Source organism: Castor canadensis, chromosome X (assembly GCF_047511655.1).
Source record: "Castor canadensis chromosome X, mCasCan1.hap1v2, whole genome shotgun sequence".
Classification (NCBI taxonomy): domain Eukaryota; kingdom Metazoa; phylum Chordata; class Mammalia; order Rodentia; family Castoridae; genus Castor; species Castor canadensis.
In genome coordinates, this window is record NC_133405.1 from 128,648,341 (window position 1) to 128,671,056 (window position 22,716).

General features: G+C 41.7%; 1 protein-coding gene across 1 annotated transcript in view; it reads right to left on the reverse strand.

The window, feature by feature from the left end:
* Nucleotides 1-14,444: 14,444 nt before the first annotated feature.
* Nucleotides 14,445-22,716, reverse strand: part of Syap1 (synapse associated protein 1) — a 29,617-nt gene continuing 21,345 nt past the window's right edge. Inside the window, exons 6-9 of the mRNA XM_074063896.1 lie at nucleotides 22,375-22,523; nucleotides 21,026-21,084; nucleotides 20,435-20,582; nucleotides 14,445-15,927 (exon numbers count right to left, since the gene is read on the reverse strand). Of these exons, the coding sequence (XP_073919997.1) occupies nucleotides 15,800-15,927; nucleotides 20,435-20,582; nucleotides 21,026-21,084; nucleotides 22,375-22,523 (484 nt within the window). The 3' untranslated portion in view covers nucleotides 14,445-15,799. The remainder of the gene's footprint in view (nucleotides 15,928-20,434; nucleotides 20,583-21,025; nucleotides 21,085-22,374; nucleotides 22,524-22,716) is intronic.

Genomic DNA, 22,716 nt, shown 5'->3' on the forward strand with positions numbered 1-22,716 from the left:
TCTTACAAGAAAAGTTTCAAAATATTCCAGTGTTTGAGAAGGAACAGATTCAAGGACGTTTGTGTTTTGTGTTTTGTTGCTGTTCTTTGGAATTGAGCGCGAATGATTTGGGGATGGGGCAAACTACTTCGCTGTTTTCACGGTGGGAGCTGTAATGGTTCTCAGAATTTGAGGCTTTGGTCTCGGACACTTGCCCCTAATCCAGATGTTCCACTAGAGTTCTCACCACGGTTTTCCTACTCCCAGCTCCTTTGAGGTGGGGGGCTGATCCCTATTCACCTTGGCTGAACTGCCGCGGCTTCTAACACAGTTCCGCACTTACTGTGAGATTACCTCGTTAAATGTATCCTGCTTTCTCCACCATTCTTTCCATTACTTAAACTCTTCAAACGACTTACTAAATCAGTTGTTTTTCTTGATGTAATGGGGGAATGGGGGGAGGAGGGGAATGTGCCCTCAGGAATATTCCCTATTTCCGTCTAATGGAACCAGATCTCCAGTGGCCCAGCTTTTGAAAGTCACAGACCATCACGAAATCCAGACATATTTTTGATGAATAATTTTTTATTATAAAACTTTTATTAGGATATAGCCATTATACGGGGGGCAGGGAATCCAGACATATTGTCTTAAATAATTTGTAATGAAAATTTGTGCAAATACTGTGCCACTTATTACAGTTGGATACAAAACAGTGGTAGCAGGCATCAAAAATTTAATAACGAATTTCAATATTGGGAAAATTCCATCTGTTAATTTTAATTATTTTGTAAATTTGGAAAAAGTATCATTATTTTGTTTCACGGAGCAGAACGCCTCACTCCAGCTTTGAGATTTCTAAACAAAAGCACAGTTTGAAACATAGGTGGCAGTTGATAATAAACCTATACCCAGATTCTACATAAAGCTGATGGCCTCAGCCACCATGTCTCATTTTCTCAAAGAAAAAAGTCACAGAAATATATAGAAAAAAATCTATCAGTAGTGCAATTCTCCAGAGAATTGAATGACAAAATGCACCACAGTTCATTACGGAACAATAGAATACCAGGCTAAAATTATAAGCGTTTTTTAAATTGACTTAGAAAAAAACACTTCATCTATGTAGAATGGCATGAGATGTTCAGAAGTATTTAGAAGAAGAAGAAAGAGAAAAAAACAAAACAACAAACTCAAACAGTAGAGCAACTGCAAGCACGAAGCCCTGAGTTCAAACTCCAGAACGAAGGAAGAAGAAGAAAAGAAAGAGGAGGGGGAGGGGTGGGGGAGGGGGAGGAAGAAGAAATGTTTAGAAGATTATTCCTCAGAGTGTTAATATTTTTTCCTGAGTAGACTTTTTACTTCATGATTTTATTTATTGTTTAAGTATATGTGTATGTATGGAACCAAAAAATTTTAAGTTATCTTTATTAAAACAATAGACAAGCACTCTGGAGGTTGAGGCAGGAGAATAGTGGGTTTGAGGTGAGTCTGGGCTATGTGAGACCCTGTGAAAGTGAAAGACACAGAGACAGAAACAGGGAGAGAGGGACAGAGAGGAAGGGAATAGGGAAGGAAGGGAGGGAGGGAGGGAGGGAATGAAGGAGGGGAGCTGGGCATGGTGGTTTCCACCTCTAATCCCAACTACTTCAGAAACTGAGGCAGAAGGATCCCAAGTATTGAGACCAACCTGGACAACACAGAGAGACCCTGTCTCAAAAAGATATGCATTTGTGGTACTGGGGATTGAGCCCTTGACCTGGGCACAAGCTAGCCAAGTACATTTTGTAACATTTCTAGATTTAGGCTCCAGTAGTTTTTTAATCTGTTCACAGATTAAAAAGGAAATCTCCCTCCCTTGAATGTGGGCAGGATTTAGTGAAGAATACAGTGTAGCAGACATGTAACATCTAAAGCTGGGTGAAAGGATAGCTTCTGCCAGGTTCTCTCCTCTCCTCTCTCTTTCCTGGGTCAGACTAACTTAAGTTTTGATAGAACCATTTCTTCTGTAGATTTTTGTTTTTATCTCAAGTGCCTTCAGAGAAGGGACTATCCAGCCCCAAATCTTTGTAAAGCACTTCAGTTATCTCCACTGGGATACATTGTCAGGGTTATAGTTTAAGTCTTCAAGGGCTATCATTTCTTTATTTCTAAGTCTTTAAGGGGTACCCCGTGTCTCCTCAACATGGATTGTTCTCACCTTTGCTCCAGGAAGTATTATCTCTGTTAAGAATTGTGTCCAGTAATCAACAGAACTGGAGGTGTGGCTCAAGTGGTAGAGCACCTGCTTTGTGAGTGGAAATCTCTGAGTTCAAGCCCCAGTTCCATCAAAAACACAAAGAAAAGCAAAACAAAAAAATGGCACTGAGCTTGGTGGCAAGTGTCAAACACGAGACCTTAATGATCCCCTCATGGGGTTCCATTCTTGTATATTATATCCTCTTTTTGTATCAGTAGATAAAACTTGCAAGGGGTGGGGCTGGTGGAATGGCTCAAGTGTTAGAGCCCCTGCCTAGCAAGTGTGAGGCCCTGAGTTCAAACTCCAGTACCTCCAAAAACAAACAAAAAATCAAAATGGGTAAAATGTGAGGTGTCAACTTGGGGTCCCTGAAGCCCACACCCTGCTGAGAACAACTGTGGGAGAAAAATCTCTTGGTGAGATTTAGAATGTGTGTTGTCTTGCTCATCTTAGAGATTCTTTCTTTCTTTAATTCCCAGCTACGTTCTTTTCTGGAGATAGAACCCAGGGCCTCATGCATGTGATCAACTCCTCTGTCATGAAGTCACATCCTTAGCTCTATTCAGATATTTCTTAAAGTCTTGAGCAAACAGGCAGAAAAACTATTGCTGTGTCAGGCACAAAACTATCACTGTGTATAAAAAGCCCAGTGATAAATTGTGAGGAAAATAAAAAGACAGCAGGGCACAGGTGGCTCATGCCTGTAATCCTAGCTACTCAGGAGGCAGCAATCCAGGAGGATTGCCAGCCTGGGCAAGTAGTTCATGAAACCCCATCTCGAAAAAATTCATCACATAAAAAGGGCTGGTGGAGTGGCTCAAGGTGTAGACCATGAGTTCAAACCCCAGAACCACAAAAAAAACAGAAAGAAAAAGAAAACAAAAGGAAAGAAAATGTATTTCTAACCTTCATTTTGCTTCTTAGCAAAGCCATGGCTAACAAAGCATTTACAGTGGCTAAAATATGGAATATGGACTCACTGACTAATCCTAGCCGACCACCCATGGTATGTGCCCTGAGTGGGGTGGTTGCCAGCCTTTCTTTCTTTCTCCTTTCCTTTTCCTTTTCCTTTCCTTTCTTTCTTTCTTTTTTTTGAGACAGGGTCTTACTATATAGCCCAGGCTGGCCAGGAACTGAGGCCTCAGCCTCTATAGGCCACCACACCCAGCAACCAGCCCTTATCTTAACATAACATCCTCTTTCTCCTCCTCTTCCTCTGTCTTTGCTAACAGTAAGTGACAGACCTCACCATTCCCTGTAATATGATGGAAAGTATTGGCATGTCCAAAGAAGCAATTTGAGCCAGGTGCCAGTGGCTCACGCCTATAATCCTAGCTATTCAGGAAGCAGAGATCAGGAGGATCAGGGGGTTTGAAGCCAGCCCAGGCAAAAAAAGAAAAAAGAAATCTTTCTTCATCAAGCATTTTCCAAAATGGCCTGGTCCTGCCATGATAAAACACAGATTCCAAGGCCTGCTCCAAGATCTCACTTGTTTTATTTATTTATTTATTTATTTTGGCAGTACTGGGGTTTGAACTCAGGACCTCACACTTGAGCCACTCCACCAACCCCTTTTTGTGTTTGGTATTCTTGAGATAAGTTCTCAAGAACGCTTTGCCCAGGCTGGCTTCGAACCAATATCCTCCTCATCTCTGCCTCCTGAGTAGCTAGGATTACAGGCATGTGCCTCGGGCACCCAGCCCAAGCTCTCATTTGAAGAAAGCTGGAATCTTTAGGGACATTTCTGTCTTCCTATTGGTGAGCATCTGTCCTCCCATTTATTTGGTTGTTCTTTAGCCTCTCCTTATGTTGCACGTACATCTTTTGTTAGATTTATTCATATAAAGCAACTCTAACGAATAACTGTCCCCAGGGAATGCATCAGTCAAGATCCTGTCCAAGGACAGCAATGCGGCAGTTACTTTCACAGATAACATTTACTATAAAGAATTGTTAGCCCATGTATTAGACAGCTGAAAAGGCAAAAAAGGGACACTAAAGTAGCAATTGCTAGAAACAATTAGCATCCATAGGACTGGAGGACAAAAGGAGGCTGGGGCCACGTGGTAGCACTTGCTAAGCTGCTCAATATCCTGGGTTAAATCCCCAGCACCAGGGAGGCAGGGCGGATGGGACTGACAATCTTAGAGAAGGGGCCTTGTGTGTTGGGGCCCCAGACCTCGAAGGAGGAGGCACTGTCAAGGCTGGTGAAAGGCCACCAGGAGGTTGGTTGTGGGGCAACACTGCAAATTTGATTCAGCCCTGCAACCAACTGTGAAGGGCTGAGTTTATGTTCACAAAACCCAGAAACAAGTCCCCTCTCCCTCCCACTGCCCTCCAGTTTCTCTCCAGTGCCTCCTACTGGAAAGGCCTCTGTGGGAGCCACTAGCAAAGGAGAGGTAGATGGAGTCCCAGCTGGGGATCAGGGAAGATTCCAGCATCTGAGGCTGAGACAAAAACTTAATGACTGGTGCAGGTGGTTGGTCACCTTCTGGCCCTTTGCTCAGGCCAGGCTTTAGTGGTGCCAGTGGCTGGATCATTGGGTGATCATTGGTGGGGAGTCCCACAGGACAGATCTAACTGGCTCAAATGACAGAGGGACATATTTATAATGCCATCACCAGTGCTGTTGCTACTAATAATTCCGTAATATCATTGAATATCCAGTCCGTTTCTAAACTTCTTTTACTGTCTTGAGAATATCTAGAGTGTGTGTGTGTATGTGTGTGTATATATATGCGTACATATATATGATTTTTAGATATATACCTATAGATCTAGGATCATATCCAAGTTTTAAATCATTGAGGTGAAATTCAAACAACATAAAATTAACCATCTTACAGTGAGCAAATCCATGGCATTTAAGATATTCAGGATTCATGTCACCACCAGCTCTTTCTAGTTCCAAAACATTTCCATCATTCTAAAATAAAACCCATTAAGCAGTTACTCTCTCTTCCCCCTCCCCCTAGTCCCTGGCAACCACCAATCTTTATTCTGTCTCTATGGATTTACCTATTCTGAATATTTCATATAAGTGGATCATGCGATATGTGACCTTTTGTGTCTGGCTTCTTTCAGTTAGCATAATGTTTTTGAGATTCACAGATATAATATCACTGATACTGGAAGGGCAGCCAGCAGTTACTGTGACATTTTGTTATCCTTAATCTTACTAAACCTTCTCTCTCTCTTTTCTTTCGTGAGCAATCTTTTTGTGATTCATTAAGCCCATTTCTGGCTTATCATTATTAATTCATTTCTGCTATCATTTTTATTTTCTTCTAATGTTTTTGGTCTGTCATGAATCTGCCTTACTGATGTTTCAGATCATAAAAGGAAACTCTACTAAGTGAAAGACTTTCAGTTAGATACAACGGGTCAAAAATAAACTTAACCACGAGACATGGTCAATATTAATACTTTGTGGTATTACCCCTTACAGTTTGTTTTCTGTATACACCAATGGATAGCAAACAAGCATGAACACATTTTTTTTTGTGGTAAGAGTTACCAGTTTTAACTATTTACAGTTAGACCATCACGATTTTGCATCCCGGCCCTATGAATGAATCTGGTGGTGCTGAGCTCCACAAGATTCCTAGAGTCCACATGGGGAAATGGCAGCCATTTCATGTTTCCTAATGAGAAATCACTTGTGCTTGTGTCAGGCAATCAAAACTCCTGGCATTGCAGCAAACCTCTGCATCCAGCTACCAGCATGCAGGAAACACCGAGGTGGAGTTAACTCTTTGGGCTGCACAAGTGGGCACCAGGCAACATCCACAGTGTAACAAGCTGGGGTGCCCATAAAAGGTCTCAGGTTCTTCCATAGACAAATTGTGAGGAAAATAAAAGGACAGAGGGGCATGGTGGCTCACATCTGTAATCCTAGCTGCTCAGGGGGCAGAGATCAAGAGGATAGAGGTTCAAAGCCAGCCCAGGCAAAAATGTTCAAAAGACCCTATGTCAAAAAAACCCACTCAAGTGGTAGAGTAAGTGTGAGGCCCTGAGTTCAAACCCCAGTACAGGAGGTGGGTTGAGGGAACAACTTGAGGCAGAACTCATAGATTAACCTTGCTTTGGCTCGGAAAACGCCCTCACCTGGTCAGGAACAGCCTGTGCCCCTCCCCACTCATTGATTATTGAATGAGAATCAATCACCTGGTCTGCCCCTTCCCATAGGTTATCATAGGTTTTTAAAGCACCTAAAGGGCTTCTACCTGGGCCTCACCATGCTTTGTATTTCTCTTAACTAACTTTTAATAAACTCCCTTTATACCCACATGTCCTGCCATGAATTCTTTCTAGTGGAATAAGAAGAATTTGGAATTCTGATCACAACCAGAATTCTTCTGATCATAACCAGTGCCATTAACAAACTCTTGTGTCACGAGATCTCCTTTAAACTTCCTTCTATAGGTAAGGAAAGGACTACAAATAGCCAAGACAGCTTTTTTATTATGATTATTATTTTAATTTTTTTCTGTAAAGGGTTCTTTTGAATTAGGGGCTCTTGAACTTCTTTGCCTGGGCTGGCTTTGAACCACAATCCTCCTGATCTCTGCCATCTGAGTAGGTAGGATTACATGTGTCAGCCACCAATACCTGGCTAACAGCTTTTAAAGAATGGGCACCTCTCCCCATCAAAAGGAACTGGTAATGCCTGAGGAGGAAGGAAACATAAAGAGATAACTCTGGGACATCCAGTATGTATTTGTGTGTGTGTGTGTGTGTGTGTGTGTGTGTGTGTGTGCCATCATTATAGGTTGGATATGAAGCATCTCCCCTAAAGGTTCATGTGTTGAAGGCTTCGTCCCAACTGGTGGCACTATTGAGAGGGGATTGGATCACGAGAGTGCTGACTTACTTCATCAATGGACCAATTCACTGAAGAGCTCATAGTGAACGGGCTAACAGGAAGCAGGGCTTAGTTGGAGGAAGTAGGTAGTGAGGTGTGCCATGGAAGGGTATATCTTACTTCTGGTCCCCTCTCCCCAACTCTGCTTCCTGGCTGCCATTCCTCACCATGCCCTTCTGCTGGTCTAAAAGCCATGGAGCCAACCAACCATGGACTGAACTCTCTGAAATAAGTCTTTCCTCCCTTAAGTTGTTTATCTCAGGTATTTTGTCATAACAACAAATACTAACATATATCCACAAAGCAACAAAGCTACCAAAGACAAAGTTTGAGTCAAATGAACTTCCAAGAGCTGGGGTGTAGTTCAAAGGGTAGAGCTCCTACTTAGCAATCCTGAGGCCCTGAGTTCAAATACCCAGTAACCCAGTGCCACAAAATACAACAACAACAAAACACTTGGAAGCCTGTTTTAAGAAGTGCCTAAAATAGCATAATTTAAGCATCTAAATAAAAGTAAAGGTACACATCAAATACAGATAAATCCATGAATTCAGGACCTCAACTATTAAGGTTGAGGTCTCCACAATTCTTTGATTTTTCTTCCTGGGTCACAAGAAGGTACCTGCAGCTCCAGCCTTCACATCCATGTTTCAGAAAATAAGAAGGAGAAAAGAGCAAGGCTGACTCAGCTTCTCTGGAGGTTTCACAAAGACTTCCATTTCTCACTGGCCAGTCTTACCTGCTAGGGACACTGAGAAATGTAGCTTTATTTTCTAAACAGAGTACATTCCTGCCCCATATACAGCTACTCTGTTAGTAGGGAGGAAGGAGGGATACAGTAGTGGATAGGAAGCCAGCTGTGTTGGTTCCGTGTTTGTATCTTTAGTTATATTAGTTTATACACACATATGTATATATGTGCATATGCATATATGTTTATATACATATATGTATATATATATGTATATATATTCCTCCTCCCCCAGAGCTAGGCAAGTGCTCTATCACTGAGCTGCGCCCACAGCCCTCCTTGCTTGCTCAATCTTTTTTTTTTTTTTTTGTGGTACTGGGATTTGAACTGAGGCCTTACACCTTGAGCCACTCTGCCAGCCCTTTTTTGTGAAGGGTTTTTCGAGATAGGGTCTTGAGAACTATTTGCCTGGGCTGGCTTTGAACCTCGATCCTCCTGATCCCTGCCTCCTGAGTAGCTAGAATTTACAGGTGCCTGGCCTTGTTCATGAATTATGAAATCACTATTGATTTTTTTTTCTTATTTTGTAAAGACAGAAATTTCTGAAAACAGAGTTTTGGGGTTTTTTTTTTTTTGCTGTACTTGGGTTTGAACTTAGGGCTTGCCTTACTAGGCAGGCACTCTACTGCCATACCTCCAACCCAATTTTTTTTTTTTATTTTAGTGGGACTGGTGTTTGACATCAGGACTTTGAGCTTGCAAAGCAGGCACTCTACTTCTTGAGCTATGCACCCAGTCTCCAGCCCAATTTTTTAAAAAAATATAACCGTTGCCGGGTGTTGGTGGCTCACATCTGCCAGCCTAGCTACTCAGGAGGCAAAGATCAGGAGAATCATGGTTCAAAGTCACTTCCGACAAATAGTTTGTAAAGCCCTATACTGAAAAAAACCCATTGCTTTTAAAAAGGTTGGTGGCCGGGCACCGGTGGCTCATGTCTGTAATCCTAGCTACTCAGGAGGCAGAGATGAGGAGGATCGAGGTTTGAAGCCAGCTAGGCAAAATAGTTCTCAAGACCCTATCTCAAAAAACCCTTCACAAAAATAGAGCTAGTGGAGTGGCTCAAGGTGAAAGCCCTGAGTTCAAACCCCAGTACTGCAAAAAAAAAAAAAAAGAGAAACTGCTGTTAACATCTTGGTGTAATCCTTACAGGTTTTTTTTTCTATGCATATTTATGCCCTGCATATGCGTTTTGGAGGAAAAAATATAATCATATTAAGTAATTTTAGTAGTCATCTTTTATATTTAATTTAATATGTCAAGTGTTGAGTTCTTTTTTTTTTTTTTTGGTGTATTGAACCCAGGGCCTTGTGCATGCTATGCACACACTGTGTCACTGAGCTATGTCCCCAACCCCAACCAACAAAATCCTTTATCCAAAAGAAATCAGAACAAAACAAATCAGCTCAGTCTTCCAGGCAGAATCTGGTCTAGGCCTTTTCCTGCAGAATAGGCCTCAGCCCAGCTCAGGAGCTGCAGCGTTAATTTGAAGGGCAATGAATGACTCAGCTTCCCATTTGCATAACCGCGGTGCACTGCACGCAATTGATTTCCAAGTTAAAAGCTGTAGTCTTCCTTTAACTATTATTTTGAAGAATGAGACTGACAGAACTGCTGGAAACCCTGGAGCTGGGCTTCACTTAACCTTCAGTGTCCCAGGAGGAGCTGTTACCTGGCCATTTCAGATTTAGTGACACACTCACATTTCCTTCAAGTCCTGCAATATTTTTTTTTTTTGATTTTTAGTGACGATTTCTGAGGAGGGAGACAAGTTTGAGTTCTAGCTCCAGCTGTTATGTGTAGTGGCAGGCCTTTTGTTTTTCCTGCTTAATGTAGCTTGTTATCTTGATTTCCTTATTCCTGGACAACCCCTCCCCTTTCTTGGTATGTGCTGTTTGATTATTTTTTTTCGGAGGGAGGTACTGGGATTTGAACTCAGGGCCTGGAGCTTGCTAGGCAGCTCCAGCACTTGAGCCATGCCCCTAGCCCATGTACCGCACGATTGCTATGGTAGTTATTTCTTTTAGCTTTACTGTTCATATAGTCTAGTGTGAAGTTTAGGTTTACACTATGGTATCAGTGTAATTATAATTCCATTTGGTGGTGGACTTCTGGGTGGGGCGGTGTAGCTGAGGTCAGTAGAACACCACCATTATGGACATTATTGCAAGTGTCACCTAGCTGCACGTGCCATCCGATATATTTACCTTCAACTTTACTAAGTAATGGCAATTATTTTCATAAGTGGTTATACTACTTTGTACTCCCTGAGAGATGAACAAGTACATTTTCAACTTTCCATTGAAGTAATGCCAGTATTGGCGTTTCTCCAGAGATTGTGCCAGTCTACACTCACCAGCAGTGTCAACATTCTTGTTTCACATGCTTGGTAACTCTTGCTATTTTTGGATTTTTATACTTTTGACATGGTGGGTGTGAAATTCACCCCATAAAGTATCTGCATGCAATTTCCTGCTATGGATGAGTTCAAATCAAGATTCCGGTGTAGGGCTTGTGGGTAGTTTCTAATTTATTTTATAATTGAATCAGTGCTTCTTCAACTACATCCTTCCTTGGAATAGAAAAAAATCCCAAGAGTAGAAAGTCTGGGTTAAATGTCCTGCTCACTTCATATACCCATCTGCCATTTAAAAATATTTTTTTTTTGTTGTTGGACTGGTGTTTGAGCTCAGGGCTTAGTGCTTCCAAAGCAGGTGCTCTACCACTTGAGCCACACCTCCAGCCCGTTTTGCTCTGGTTATTCTAAAGATGGGATCTTGGGAACTATTTCCCCTTCCTCGGTCTGGCCTTGAGCAGTGATCCTATCTAAGCCTCCCAAGTAGCTAGGATTACAGATATGAGCAACCTGTGCTGGGGTAATATTTGTTTTACATCTCTATCTACATACAATGTTTGCATGCTTTTCCCCCTTATACCCTTTTCAAAAGCAGTTTTTTTTTTAAACACTACTGGGGTTTGAACTCAGGGCTTTCACCTTGAGCCACTCTGCCAGCCCTTTTTTTGTGTTTTTTTTTTTTTCCAGATAGGGTCTCCCGAACTATTTGCCAGGGCTGGCTTTGAACCATGATCCTCCTGATCTCTGCCTCCTGAGTAGCTAGGATTACAGAAGTGAGCCATTGGCACCCAGCTAAAAGCAGGTATTTAAAAAGAAATCTAAATGATGCATTTACTTTATTTTTTTGGTGGTACTAGAGTTTGAACTCAGAACCTCATACTTGCCAGGCAGGCACTCTTACCATGAGTCACTCCACCATCCTATTTTTGAGATAGGGTCTAGCTAGCCCGGCTTGGCTTCGAACTGTGATCTTCCTGATCTCTGCCTCCCGAGTAGCTAAGATTATAGGCATAAGCCACTGCTGCCCAGCTGGTTTACTTTTCCTTTTTTCTTCTCCTCTCTTTCCTTTCTCATCCTGTTTTGTTTTTTTTTTTTTGGCAGTACTGGAGTTTGAATTTAGGGTTTTGGCACTGGGGAGGCAGGTGCTCTACCAATCCCATCCCTCGCTCTTGATTTTCCCCTTTATCTTGTGGAGAGACTGCAAGCTGCCTACCCCATATCAGTTTTTCCTTAGCCTTCAGAAGTAGCACACCTCCAGAATCCTTGCACCCTTCTAGGCTTCCGAAGCATGAAAATGTTCATGTCATCACATGGCTGCTGTTGCCAGCTCTCCTGTTTTTGTCATTATGAATTTATCTCTTTTCTTACTCCTTTACTGCCACATACTGAGGTTTGTAGATGGAGGAGAGCCAAGTGCATGTATTTAATCCACTGTCTTAGTATTGCATTCTAAGAACACATTTACCTTCAATGCAGACTTCATTCAAAAGTCAATGGCTTGTTTCATAATGCAAGATCATTCTTGTGCTGGGGATGTAAGCTCGGTGGTAGAGTTGCTTGCCCAGCATGCATGAGGTCCTGGGGATGTGGAGGACCTCAGTCAGAAGGTCTTGTGTCCTAAGGAAATTGTGGGTTTCTCCCACAGCTCGGCCAATAGTGGTCATATACTGTGATCCATCTTGTTCTTTGCAATGACCACGATGAGCAAGGGCTATGCTTTCTGGTGGCTAAAGCTAAAACTCAGCAGAGTTGATCAGCCCCTATGACCTTCTATAAAGGTAATAAATCAATTTGTCATACAGTGGAAGATTTTGGGGACTGCTACAGTATCCACCCTATAATCATGATCATAGCCATGAAGTCATAATACTCTCTGCCATCACTGCACTTAGACAATACAAAATCCAAATACAGCCAAATATCCAGATCACTCTACAACTTTTTCACAGACTTAATGTAGGGGACAGATGTCAGATGAGAAGTGTGGCACCAGAAATACTACATTAATACCACTAACAAAATTAGTGAACAGTGTTCACTGTTAATTGGATTAACAATGCTTGCTTGTAAAATCCAGACATGAAAATAGACACTTCAAAATCCAGACAATACACAAAAGTAATGTAAAAATAAGCTTGTGGTGGATGTCTTAATGTCCATTTTGCCATGCTTTTAGAAAAGGGCTAAATTGGGCTGGTAGAGCCCAAGGCCCTGAGTTTAATCCCAGACACTGCAAGGAAAAAGGAAGGAAGGAAGGGAGGGAGGAAAGGAGAAAAGGAAGGAAGGAAGGAAGGAAGGAAGGAAGGAAGGAAAATGGTTAAGCCATTGGGTCTTCAGGTCACAAGCTGTCATCCTCAACCCTGGCTGTACAATAGAAACCACCTGGGGAGTCCAGGCACTGGTAACCTCCAGGCCCCTCCTCTGGAGATAAAACTCCCTTCATTTTTGTGAGCAACTCAGGATTGAGCACGGGGGTGGGGGAGCTTGAAAGAGGCTTGAGTTAAAAGTCAGAAGACATACAGCCTTCAGTGCCCAGCTCCGTTACTAATAAAATGAAAGGGTTGGATTGCATGGATCTAAGATCCACCCCATGGCTGCACTCACAAGTGTGAACGCCTTATGTGAAGTGGGTAACTTTTAAGTGGGTAATTTCTCTTCATATAAGGAGTCTGCACTTTTGAGCTGGAGATTCTGATATTGTAACTGAGTTTGCTGTCAACCTTCCTCTAGGACTGGCAGTGTCAGCTGTAAGCTGCTGGAACTGTAAATAAAGGAACATTGTTAATTGTTGTGTAACATTGACTTCATGCACCTAAAATAGGCTTTAAAGACTTAGCTTGGTTCCATGCTACATTATCCTTTAGATTATTTTAGTTATTTGATTTCATGTGCAAATACGTCAGACACAGCATCATCTTCTCACCCTTCAAGGCCCATTGGTCCTCTGAGGCTGCCAGAGTACCACAGAGAAAGATCAAGAAGGAAGTAAAAGTGTTCTGAGAGAGCCTCAATTCCATTTTGTAGAAGTCATATTCCTTTGTAATGTGTGGCATTAGGACCATGGCCATACCAACCACCCTGGCCATGCCTTGCTTTGTTTGAAATGTGTGGTTGTGAAGAAAACACCTGATTTCACAAAATTCTTCTTCATCCTCCTGAACCTTGGGTCCTCTTCTTTTTGGTAGAGTGGAAAAGGGGAGTTGGAGGTAGAAACTGGAATGTAAGGAGACAGGGTCATCTGGGTAAGAACTAGAACCGCACCGCTGTTCCAGGGCATCGAGTGGAAAGGAGAGAAGAGCCCTGCCTTGAGAGCAGAGTGTTGGAAGAGCGTCTCCAAGCTGTAAAGGCCACTCATACTCATGAGGCAATTCCTGAACCACGCTCTGGGTAGGGTGTATAACCCCCATGGTGTGATGAAGCATGTTTGTATTTTAATATTTATGGAGTTTACATGTTTTTATACTCAATATATCTTGTTGGCTACACCAAGGCATGTGGTAAATCCTTGGAAATTCTCTACCAAACAGGGTTATAAATTATTTTGCCCTTTAAAGGAACAAGACTTCAGGTATCTGTGTAAGTTACTAAAGCAGAATGTTTACTCCTTGATGAATCCATAAAAATAGATCACAATTATATTCTTATGGTTTGTACAACTTATTTTATCTTTTTATTTTCATGGGGCAATGCACAAGCAGGTGGTTTTTAGACGTACTACGAGTATCAAGTAAAACTGATAGTAACAACAGTAACATACTTCTGTTGTCATTTCAGGTTTTGTTTTCTTCTCTGAAACCTTTGTTCTTTTGTGTTTATTCAATTCATAAGTAAGAATTTTAGAGCATATACTAAGAGCCAGGTGCTATCAGCTCCTGATCTGCTTACGTCTAGGATTTTCAGTTGCTTAAAAACACAACACAATGCATTTCTTTTCCTCCAGCAAACTTAAAAAAAAATTTCCCTTCAATAGAATTATTTTAGAAGTTGCCAGTCATCTCTGAAATCAAACTTAGAAATAAGCAACCATGGCACTAGAAGTGGCAAGTTTTGAATGATGGGCCAGTGGTTTCATAGAGTACTTGAATTTATTGCTAGAACCAAGTGATGCTAGCTGAGGCAGTTTGGCTTGCTCACATGTATGTCTCTGAAAGTACAAACACAAGCGTGAGGCTTAAATTCATTCCCATTTCTCTCATTGACCCCTTTGCCAGAGGACCACAGATTCATTTTTAAGGGACCAAGAATATAAATATGTACATTTTTCTTATAAAGAATTGTCTTGATTTTATTACCCTTAATGAAATAAAAGCTCCTTGAAAAATACGAAAGGTTCAGGAAGCAAATGCTTCGGAATGTTCTAACATTAGAGAGACTGCTTGCTTTCTGAAAATAAACTTATGCTATGAACAGGAGCCTGCTGGTATAGAATACAAGAAGGATTAATTAGTAAGTTCCAGAAGCTGTACTCAGAGAAACATAATTCTCTAGAGACTGACAGTTTAATTAAGACAAAGCTATAACATTTATATGTAGTGACCATTACAATGAGAACAACGGACTATAATAAACAGGCTTCTCAAGGTTATTAATACAAAAAGGACAGAAGGCTTTGCTTTCTACAAAAACCACGATATGAAATTTGTGGTACAGTTGCTAACAAAAAGAAAGGAAGAAGAGAAAAGACCCCAGGGAAAAAACTTTTTATTAAACAAATATATCCTTTTTTTTTTTCTTTTTCCTTGACAGTACCGGGGTTTGAACTCAGGGCCTCACACTTCCTGGCAGGTGCTCTACCACTTGAGCCATTTCACCAGCCCTGTTTTGTGTTGGGTATTTTTGAGATAGGTTCTCAAGAACTATTTGCCCCAGGCTGGCTTTGAACCGAGATCCTCCTGATCTCTGGTCTCCAGAGTAGCTAGGATTACAGGCGTGAACCTCAGTGCCTAGCTAACCAAATATTTTCCACAGTATCTTTTTCTCTTTTTTTAGTGCTGGGGATGGTATCTGGGGCCATGTGCATGCTAGGTTACAACCACAGACCTGCACAGTATTTCTTAATGTCAAACTGGGTGATGTTTACATCATTAAATCAGCTTAATATTTTTCCTTTTAGCTTTCAGATGGAATTTTAGAAAATACCCAGCAAGAAAATCGTTCTGAAAGTGCTTCTTCTGAAGTTCTTTGGTATAAATTAGTCATTCTGATAGTAATTAATCCATTGAGTACTTTAACATCTATGCATGAACAAAAATGTAATGAGGATATGCATGTTTAGAAAATCATGACTGAAGAATAAATTATATTTTGACCTTGTGAAAAACATAACTCCAAAATTTTACCTGTGTTTCTATGGTAAAGATATCTATACTGGCTATAAGAACACCTCTAATTTGATTTAGATGAAAGAAATGTTACATAAAACATCCCTTTTCTTGATTATTAGAATAACTGTTCTATACATTTTCTCAGGTACAAGAGGCAAGCTTCAGCTTGAAGAAAAGATTGATTTTAAATTGCATAAAGTTAGATTGTTGTGCCTTCTGACTCAGTGAGTGTGAATATCTAGTATTTGATGGCTGTTTGCAGAGTGTTAAGGAATACTCTGGTAGACAGCTAATTTTCCTCCTGGAGCATCTTCTCTATTTCTTTATCCCAATTTTCATCCCGTTTCTCGGACTCTGTAACCACTTCATATTCCTGAAGCTCCTGTTGCAGCTCCCTTTCCCAGTCAGCAGAATCCTCTATGAGAAACAAAGGAGAAGGAAAGGAAAGATTCTCTCTGATCTCTTAAGGTACGCAGGGCCTTACACAAGTACGTGTGTGTGTATGGAACGCAGGGCCTTACACAAGTACGTGTGTGTGTGTGTATGGAACGCAGGGCCTTACACAAGTACGTGTGTGTATGGAACGCAGGGCCTTACACAAGTACGTGTGTGTGTGTGTGTGTGTATGGATGGAATGCAGGGCCTTACACAAGCTAGGCAAGTGCTCTACCACTGAGCTACACCCCAAGCCTAATGTTCAGCCCTCCTCCCTGTATGTGGCCAGAAAAATAGTAATTTTTTGAGGGTGGGGAGGAGGAGTGATTTGAGACACAGTCTCATTCTGTGGTCCAGGCTGGTCTCCAACTTGCAATTCTGCCTCAGTCTCCTGAGGTACTGAGACTACAGACAGGGACACCTCTCTCCTGGCTGGAACAAACTTTAACAATGATGATGGAACAATATAACTAGAAAGAAAGATACATTTGTTAATATAGAAGCAAAGGAATCAAGATAATTCTGGGGTTAGGAGAATGGCTCAAGTAGTAGAGCTCTTGTCTAGCAAGTGTAAGGCCTTACACAAGCTAGGCAAGTGCTCTACCACTGAGTTACACCCCAAGCCTAATGTTCAGCCCTAAAGTTCAATCGCCAGTACCACACATACACACATGTACACACACACACACACACACACACACACACACACACACACACAGACAATTCTGCATGCTGTTTTGCTTACCTAGGCTGCTGTGCTTATTTATTTTTAGCAGTTTAAAAAAAATATTTATTTATTTATTTATTTTTTTGCGGTCCTGGGGCTTGAACTCAGGGCATTCACCTTGAGCCACTCCACCAGCCCTATTTTCGAGATAGGGTCTCACGAACTCTTTGCCCGGGCTGGCTTCGAACCACGATCCTCCTGATCTCTGCCTCCTGAGTAGCTAGGATTATAGGTGTGAGCCACCGGCGCCCGGCAAAAAGAATTATTTTTAAATTAACATACATACAAGGGGATTTCATTAGGATAATTTCAGATGTGTACAGTGAATACTTTTGTTCTTATTTAGATGTGTAACTGCTAATTACTGTTTAGTTGCATATTAATTTTTACTACTACCAATGATGCAGTGATAGCAAAAACAGCTAACATTTATTGAGCATCTGCTCACCAGGTCCCAGCTTAACTGCTTCCTATGTATTGCTCTTTTCATCTTTAGAAACTGTCCACTCCTTACAGTTGGGGAAATGGAGGCTTAGACAAGTTATGTGACTTGCCCAAGATCACAGTTTTTTTTTTCTTTTAGTAATGGGGGGATTGAACCCAGGTTCTCTGCTTGAGCCATGTTCCCATTCTTTTTGCTTTTCATGTTTTTCAGATAGGGTCTCCTGCTAATTTTGTCCATGCTGGCCTTGAATCTTGATCCTGCTGTCTCTGCCTCCTGAGTATCGGGGATTATAGGCATGAGCCACCAGGCCTGGTGTAAGAGCACAGCTCTTGACAGCAACAGATACATGGATGGGACCAGATCTGCAGGCTCCACAGCCTGGGTTTAACCACTATGCCAACACAAATGCTATCTCCCTAGAGTGGCAAAAGACACCAGGATCTGAAGTCAGGTGGTCTCTCTCTGAAGCTCCATCTGGAGCTTCACACCAGCTTTCCACACTGAGATTTCGAGCTGCAACTTTCTTTCTGCAGACTCAGTTTACCAGTCTGTGTGCATGGGTATGGCTGTGTGGAAGATTTGGCATCTGCTGTGGAGCATTATAAAACAGTGAAAAAACAAAGCAGTTCGCTATTTAAGAAGTAAAGCCAGAGCTACAAGCTGGTGACTCACGCCTGTAATTCTAGCTACTCGGGAGGCAGAGATCAGGAGGGTGGAGGTTCAAAGTCAGCCTGGGCAAACAGTTCTTGAGACCCTATTTCGAAAAAACCCATCACAAAAAAGGGCTGGTGGAGTGGCTCAAGGTGGACGCCCTGAGTTCAAATCCCTATATCACAAAAAATAAATAAAAAGTAAATCCAGGGCTGGAGGTATCTCACAGATACATGGAGTGCTAAGTTCCACATTATGTGGCTACAGAGACAAGGTGGAACTGCCCTGAGGAACCTTCAGTATACCTGGTGAGCCAAGATCTGTAATATATAAAAGAATAGTAAGTGGCTCAAATCATAACTCAGGCAGGAATTCAGAAAAAGGGATCAGCTCCCCTGGAGCAGCCAGCCAGGGCTTTAGGACTCCTGCCAGTCCCTCTAGCGCCTCTGCTACTGGTGTCATCGCCAGTAAAAGGCGAAGCAATGTAGTCTTCTCTCACAAATGCCTATAACCACGTGGGCTTCTCTTCTGTGCTGCCCAGTGGTAATCTCTCATCAGAAACCAGATTGGCTGCACTTGGGAGGCTAAGGCAGGAGGAATACAAAACTGAGGTCAGCCTCAACTACATAGCAAGACTGCATTAAAAACAACAGCAACAAAAAGCCAGGCACCAGTGGCTCATGCCTGTAATCATAGCTACCTTGGAGGCTGAGATCAGGAGGATAGCAGTTTGAGGCTAGCCTGGGCAAATAGTTCAATAGCTCAATAGCCCCATCTTCAAAATAACCAAAGCAAAATGGACTGGAGGCGTGGCTCAAGCGGTAGAGCACCTTCTTTACCCAGTCCCACAAAAAGAAAAAAAAAAAAGCTTAAAAAATAAACAAAAAACCAAAGCAGAAAAGGAAGTAGACAGGAGTGGGGGAGGTGGGAGGGCTCTGAGGGGTGAGAGTAGCAAAGGTTTTCCCTAGCCCACTTGCTTTCCTTGGTCCGGCCAGCTCCTGCCTCCTCCTTCCTTCTCAATTCTGTCCTTCACACATCTTCATGGCTGCAGTAGCATGCAGACAGGGCTCAGTTTTCCCTTTGCAGGCTACTCTTCTAGCTGGCACTGTGCACAACTGTGGATGCACTGGAAGTCTGAGCTGACTTCAGGAAACTCTTCACTTGATGATGATCAACTCAATCCTTTCGCTTTTCATCCAGCACAAAGCCAGTAAGTTGTCTGGATGAGCCAAAGAAAATAGGCCCTCTAGCTGGTTTCTTTTCTTTCATTTTTTTTTTGGTAGTGAAAGTAATAATAAAGTTTATTAGGAAAGGAATTTAGTATAACAGGACAAAAGGGAAAAACATTTCCTGCTCCCCATGTAGGAAATGGGAGTAGACTCCCCTGCTCCCCTGTAGCTGTTTTTCTTCCAGGATTGGGGGGGGGGCAGATAAAGGAGAATGATGGAGAGGGTGAATTCAACTATGATATACTGTAAGAACTTTTTTTTTTTTCAGTACTGGGGTTTGAACTCAGTGCCTACACCTTGAGCCACTCCACCAACCCTTTTTTGTGATGGGTTTTTCTGAGATAGGGTCTCATGAACTATTTGCCTGGCTGGCTTCAAACCTCCATCCTCCTGATCTCTGCCTCCTGAGTAGCTAGGATTTATAGGCGTGAGCCACCAGCACCTGCTAACATTAGTTTTTTAAAGGCAGTCTTTTCCTTCCTGGAAGAGATGCTCTTTCTGTATGTAGTAGTTCGGAAAAAAACCTTCTGTATACATGTCTACAGCCAGGCAGAATGGCAGCTTTTACAGCAGCAGGCTGGAGGGCAGCAGCTTCACATGCTCAGTGCACATGCTCTCTTGTCCCATTCCTGGTCACATGTCCTTAGAGCTGGGATACTTGGGCAAATCACTTAATCTCCTAAGTCTGTTTCCTCTTTACACTGGGGGGTTTCATCACAAGAGCTGTAAGATTAAACCAAACTCCAAAACCCTCTCACCTACTTCTGTGAGTGCTTAAGGCAGAGGTACGTGAGTCTTGGTCATGTTTACTAAAATCCATCTTCTAGTGGGGAACAGAGAATTGTTTTCTTTCAGGGCTGGAGATGGAACTTCATGCATGCTAGGCTTTATCGATGAGCTATAACCCCAACCCCTCTTTTTTGCAATTTCAATCAGCTTTATTTGCAATTCTAGAATGGGGCAGCAGGTCTGGATGAAGAATAGTACAGAATACCCCAAGAATCATTTTTTGTTGTTTTTGGTACCCGGCTTTGAACTCAAGCCAGCATTTTACTACTTGAATCATACCCCCAGTCCTGTTTGCTTTAGTTTAGTTTTCAGATAGAGTCTTGTGCTTTTGCCCCAGCCACCTCAGACCACAGTCCTCCTACCTTTGCCTCTTAAGTACCTGGTGCCATCATGCCTAGCTTTATTAATTTTTTTCTTTTGGTGGGACTGGGGTTTGAACTCAGGGTTTCACACACCTGGCTTGTTTTTGAGATAACTTTTACCCAGTCTGGCCTAAAACTACGATCCTCCTATTTCCACCTCCCAAGTAGTCAAGAATCAGTTCTGACACAAAGTTGACAGCATATTTTTGCCCATTGCCTTTAACATTCTTATGCAATCAATTCTGGAATTAGGGAAAAGAACAAGTTTCTTTGCTTTGTCTTCTACCTTCTAGTATAGCTGTTTCCTTTTCCTTTTTGTCAAGCACGAGTTGCTCCATTTCTTTCCTTAAATCTTCCTGATTTAAGTTACAGGTATCGAAGGCATCACTGACAAACTCGGAAACACCTGGGCTAGTAGAAATTTCCTCCTCATCCTGAAATGCAACAAAAGAGCTCTTGAGATGATTTTCGAAGTGACATGTACTAGAATTCTGGTTTATGGTTGTCTCACAATTTAATACAGCCTAATTTTTGCTCTTCTCTGCTAGGTGTAAGACAATGATTGCTGTTCTCTAGCCTTCTAACTTGCAGTTGCTTGGTAACTAAATTAGTTACCACCTGAGGCTATTATTCTCCTGCACAGTTGGGATCACTCCAACCATTTTCTCCAATCCCCGATGAGCAGATCAAGAATTATTTATGCTAGTAAATCACCTCATGTCTCAGCTGTAGGTCCCTGACTATTCAAGTATTGGACTCCTCATCTTACCAACAGATAAGACCCATACTCTTTTGTTTTAAGTGGTAGTAGATATTAACCCAGTTGCTACTTTATTTCCAGACATCAACTACTAGGTACAATGTAAAACTGTATTACCTCTTGAGTTTTAAGCTGAGGTTTGATTACGACAGGTGGTGTTTTGGGCCGTACTGCCTCTAAGAAGTGAGAATAAAAGAGACAATAATTGCTTGATTCAGTTCTGAATATATATTACAATAACAGCTAAAATACCCACAAGTATTATACTAAATTATTTCAAGAATTAAGCTTTTATGTTAGCTTTTCTTAAGTTATTACAAGAAATAGCCAGTGCAACCACCTCAACTTCTTATTCTTGGGGATATTTTTGATGTTACCATAGTCAGTGCCTCTTAAATAAAACTTCCAGCAGGAAATCATTTTGGATTTCAGGGTTAGCAAAACTTATTCTGCTCTTTCTTTGAGGATAATGAGAATGAAGTTATCAGGTTTCGCTGTTGTCAAGATTGCTAGAAAGCACAGAGCAAAATGTATGGCTCAATCTCAGACTCTCCTCTTTCTCACAGGCTTCATTTTTATTTTATTAACCTTACTGGACAGACAGTCCTTCCTGAATACTGTCTCAAGTTCATTCTGTTAAACAGGCAGTATTTGGCAAAATACCATTTTCCAATAAAATTAATATAAAGAAATGCGAAAGAATGATAGGCCATTAGGATGCATATTAGCATCTATGCAAAATGACCAATTTTACTGTGCAGAGCAACTTCATTACATTTACTTAATTCTAAATGTAGGTTCAGAGCCTTTACTGGTGGTCTGTACATCCTGTACCTTAGGACATAATGTCTTGCTTAATTATCTAAAATTCCATAAAGTAAATTACCCCACTTCTTATGGGATGAATGTCCAGTGGTATTTCCTATCTATCTATACACAGCGGGTACTCACTAAAAATTAAAATGACACAAAACACATTTCTTATTTTATTTTAATTAGTGTTATAGACAGCAAATGGTTACTGATATTATAAAACTTTCCCCCACAACCAAGGGTAATGTGTCGCAAGAAGAAAGTGTCAGGTGTTTAAATTCAACAGTGCATAGCCCAGAGCTGGATACTCATCTAGAGTGCAATGGAGCTCTGCTCTACAGATCACACATACAGAGGAATTCAGGATGAATGAAAGTCTGAGAAACAGAAGGAGGGAGACTGAAACAGTACAGGACAGAAGCTATAAAAAAGTCATACAGTAAAGGGCAAGAAAAGAAGTGTATTTGAGAAAGAAAGAAAGTAAGCTGGGTCAGGGAAAGGACAAAAGAAAATTTCCTTTGGAAAGAATTTTTTCTGTCTGGTGATGTCAACCTTTTTGGTACATTCAAGAAGCCAAGCTCATTAGCATCTCTAAGTTAAGAGTATTTTTACAGTAATTGTTTGCAGAGTGAGATCTTTTTCCTGGAGTTTACCTGTCAGGGGTGAATTATCCTCTGTGCTGTTGTTTTTTTCCTCCTTTACTGAGGCTTGCTGCTGGGCGGCCAGGGCAGTGAGCTGGGCCGACTGCTTAATCAGAGAGACGCGGTAGAAGTAGTTCCTCCAAAACACTTCTTCCTTCACACTTTTGAAGACAGACAATGAGGGACATGAGAATGCACACGTTCAAGTGCATGCAGGGGCTATCTGCTGTAGCACAGACTGGAATAGATGACTTATTTATCCATGCTGGGGTGAAGCCAGGGCTTCACGTGTGGTAGACAAGTACTCTAGCACTGAGTTACACCTCCAGCCCCCAGAACACAGTATTTTTAGGA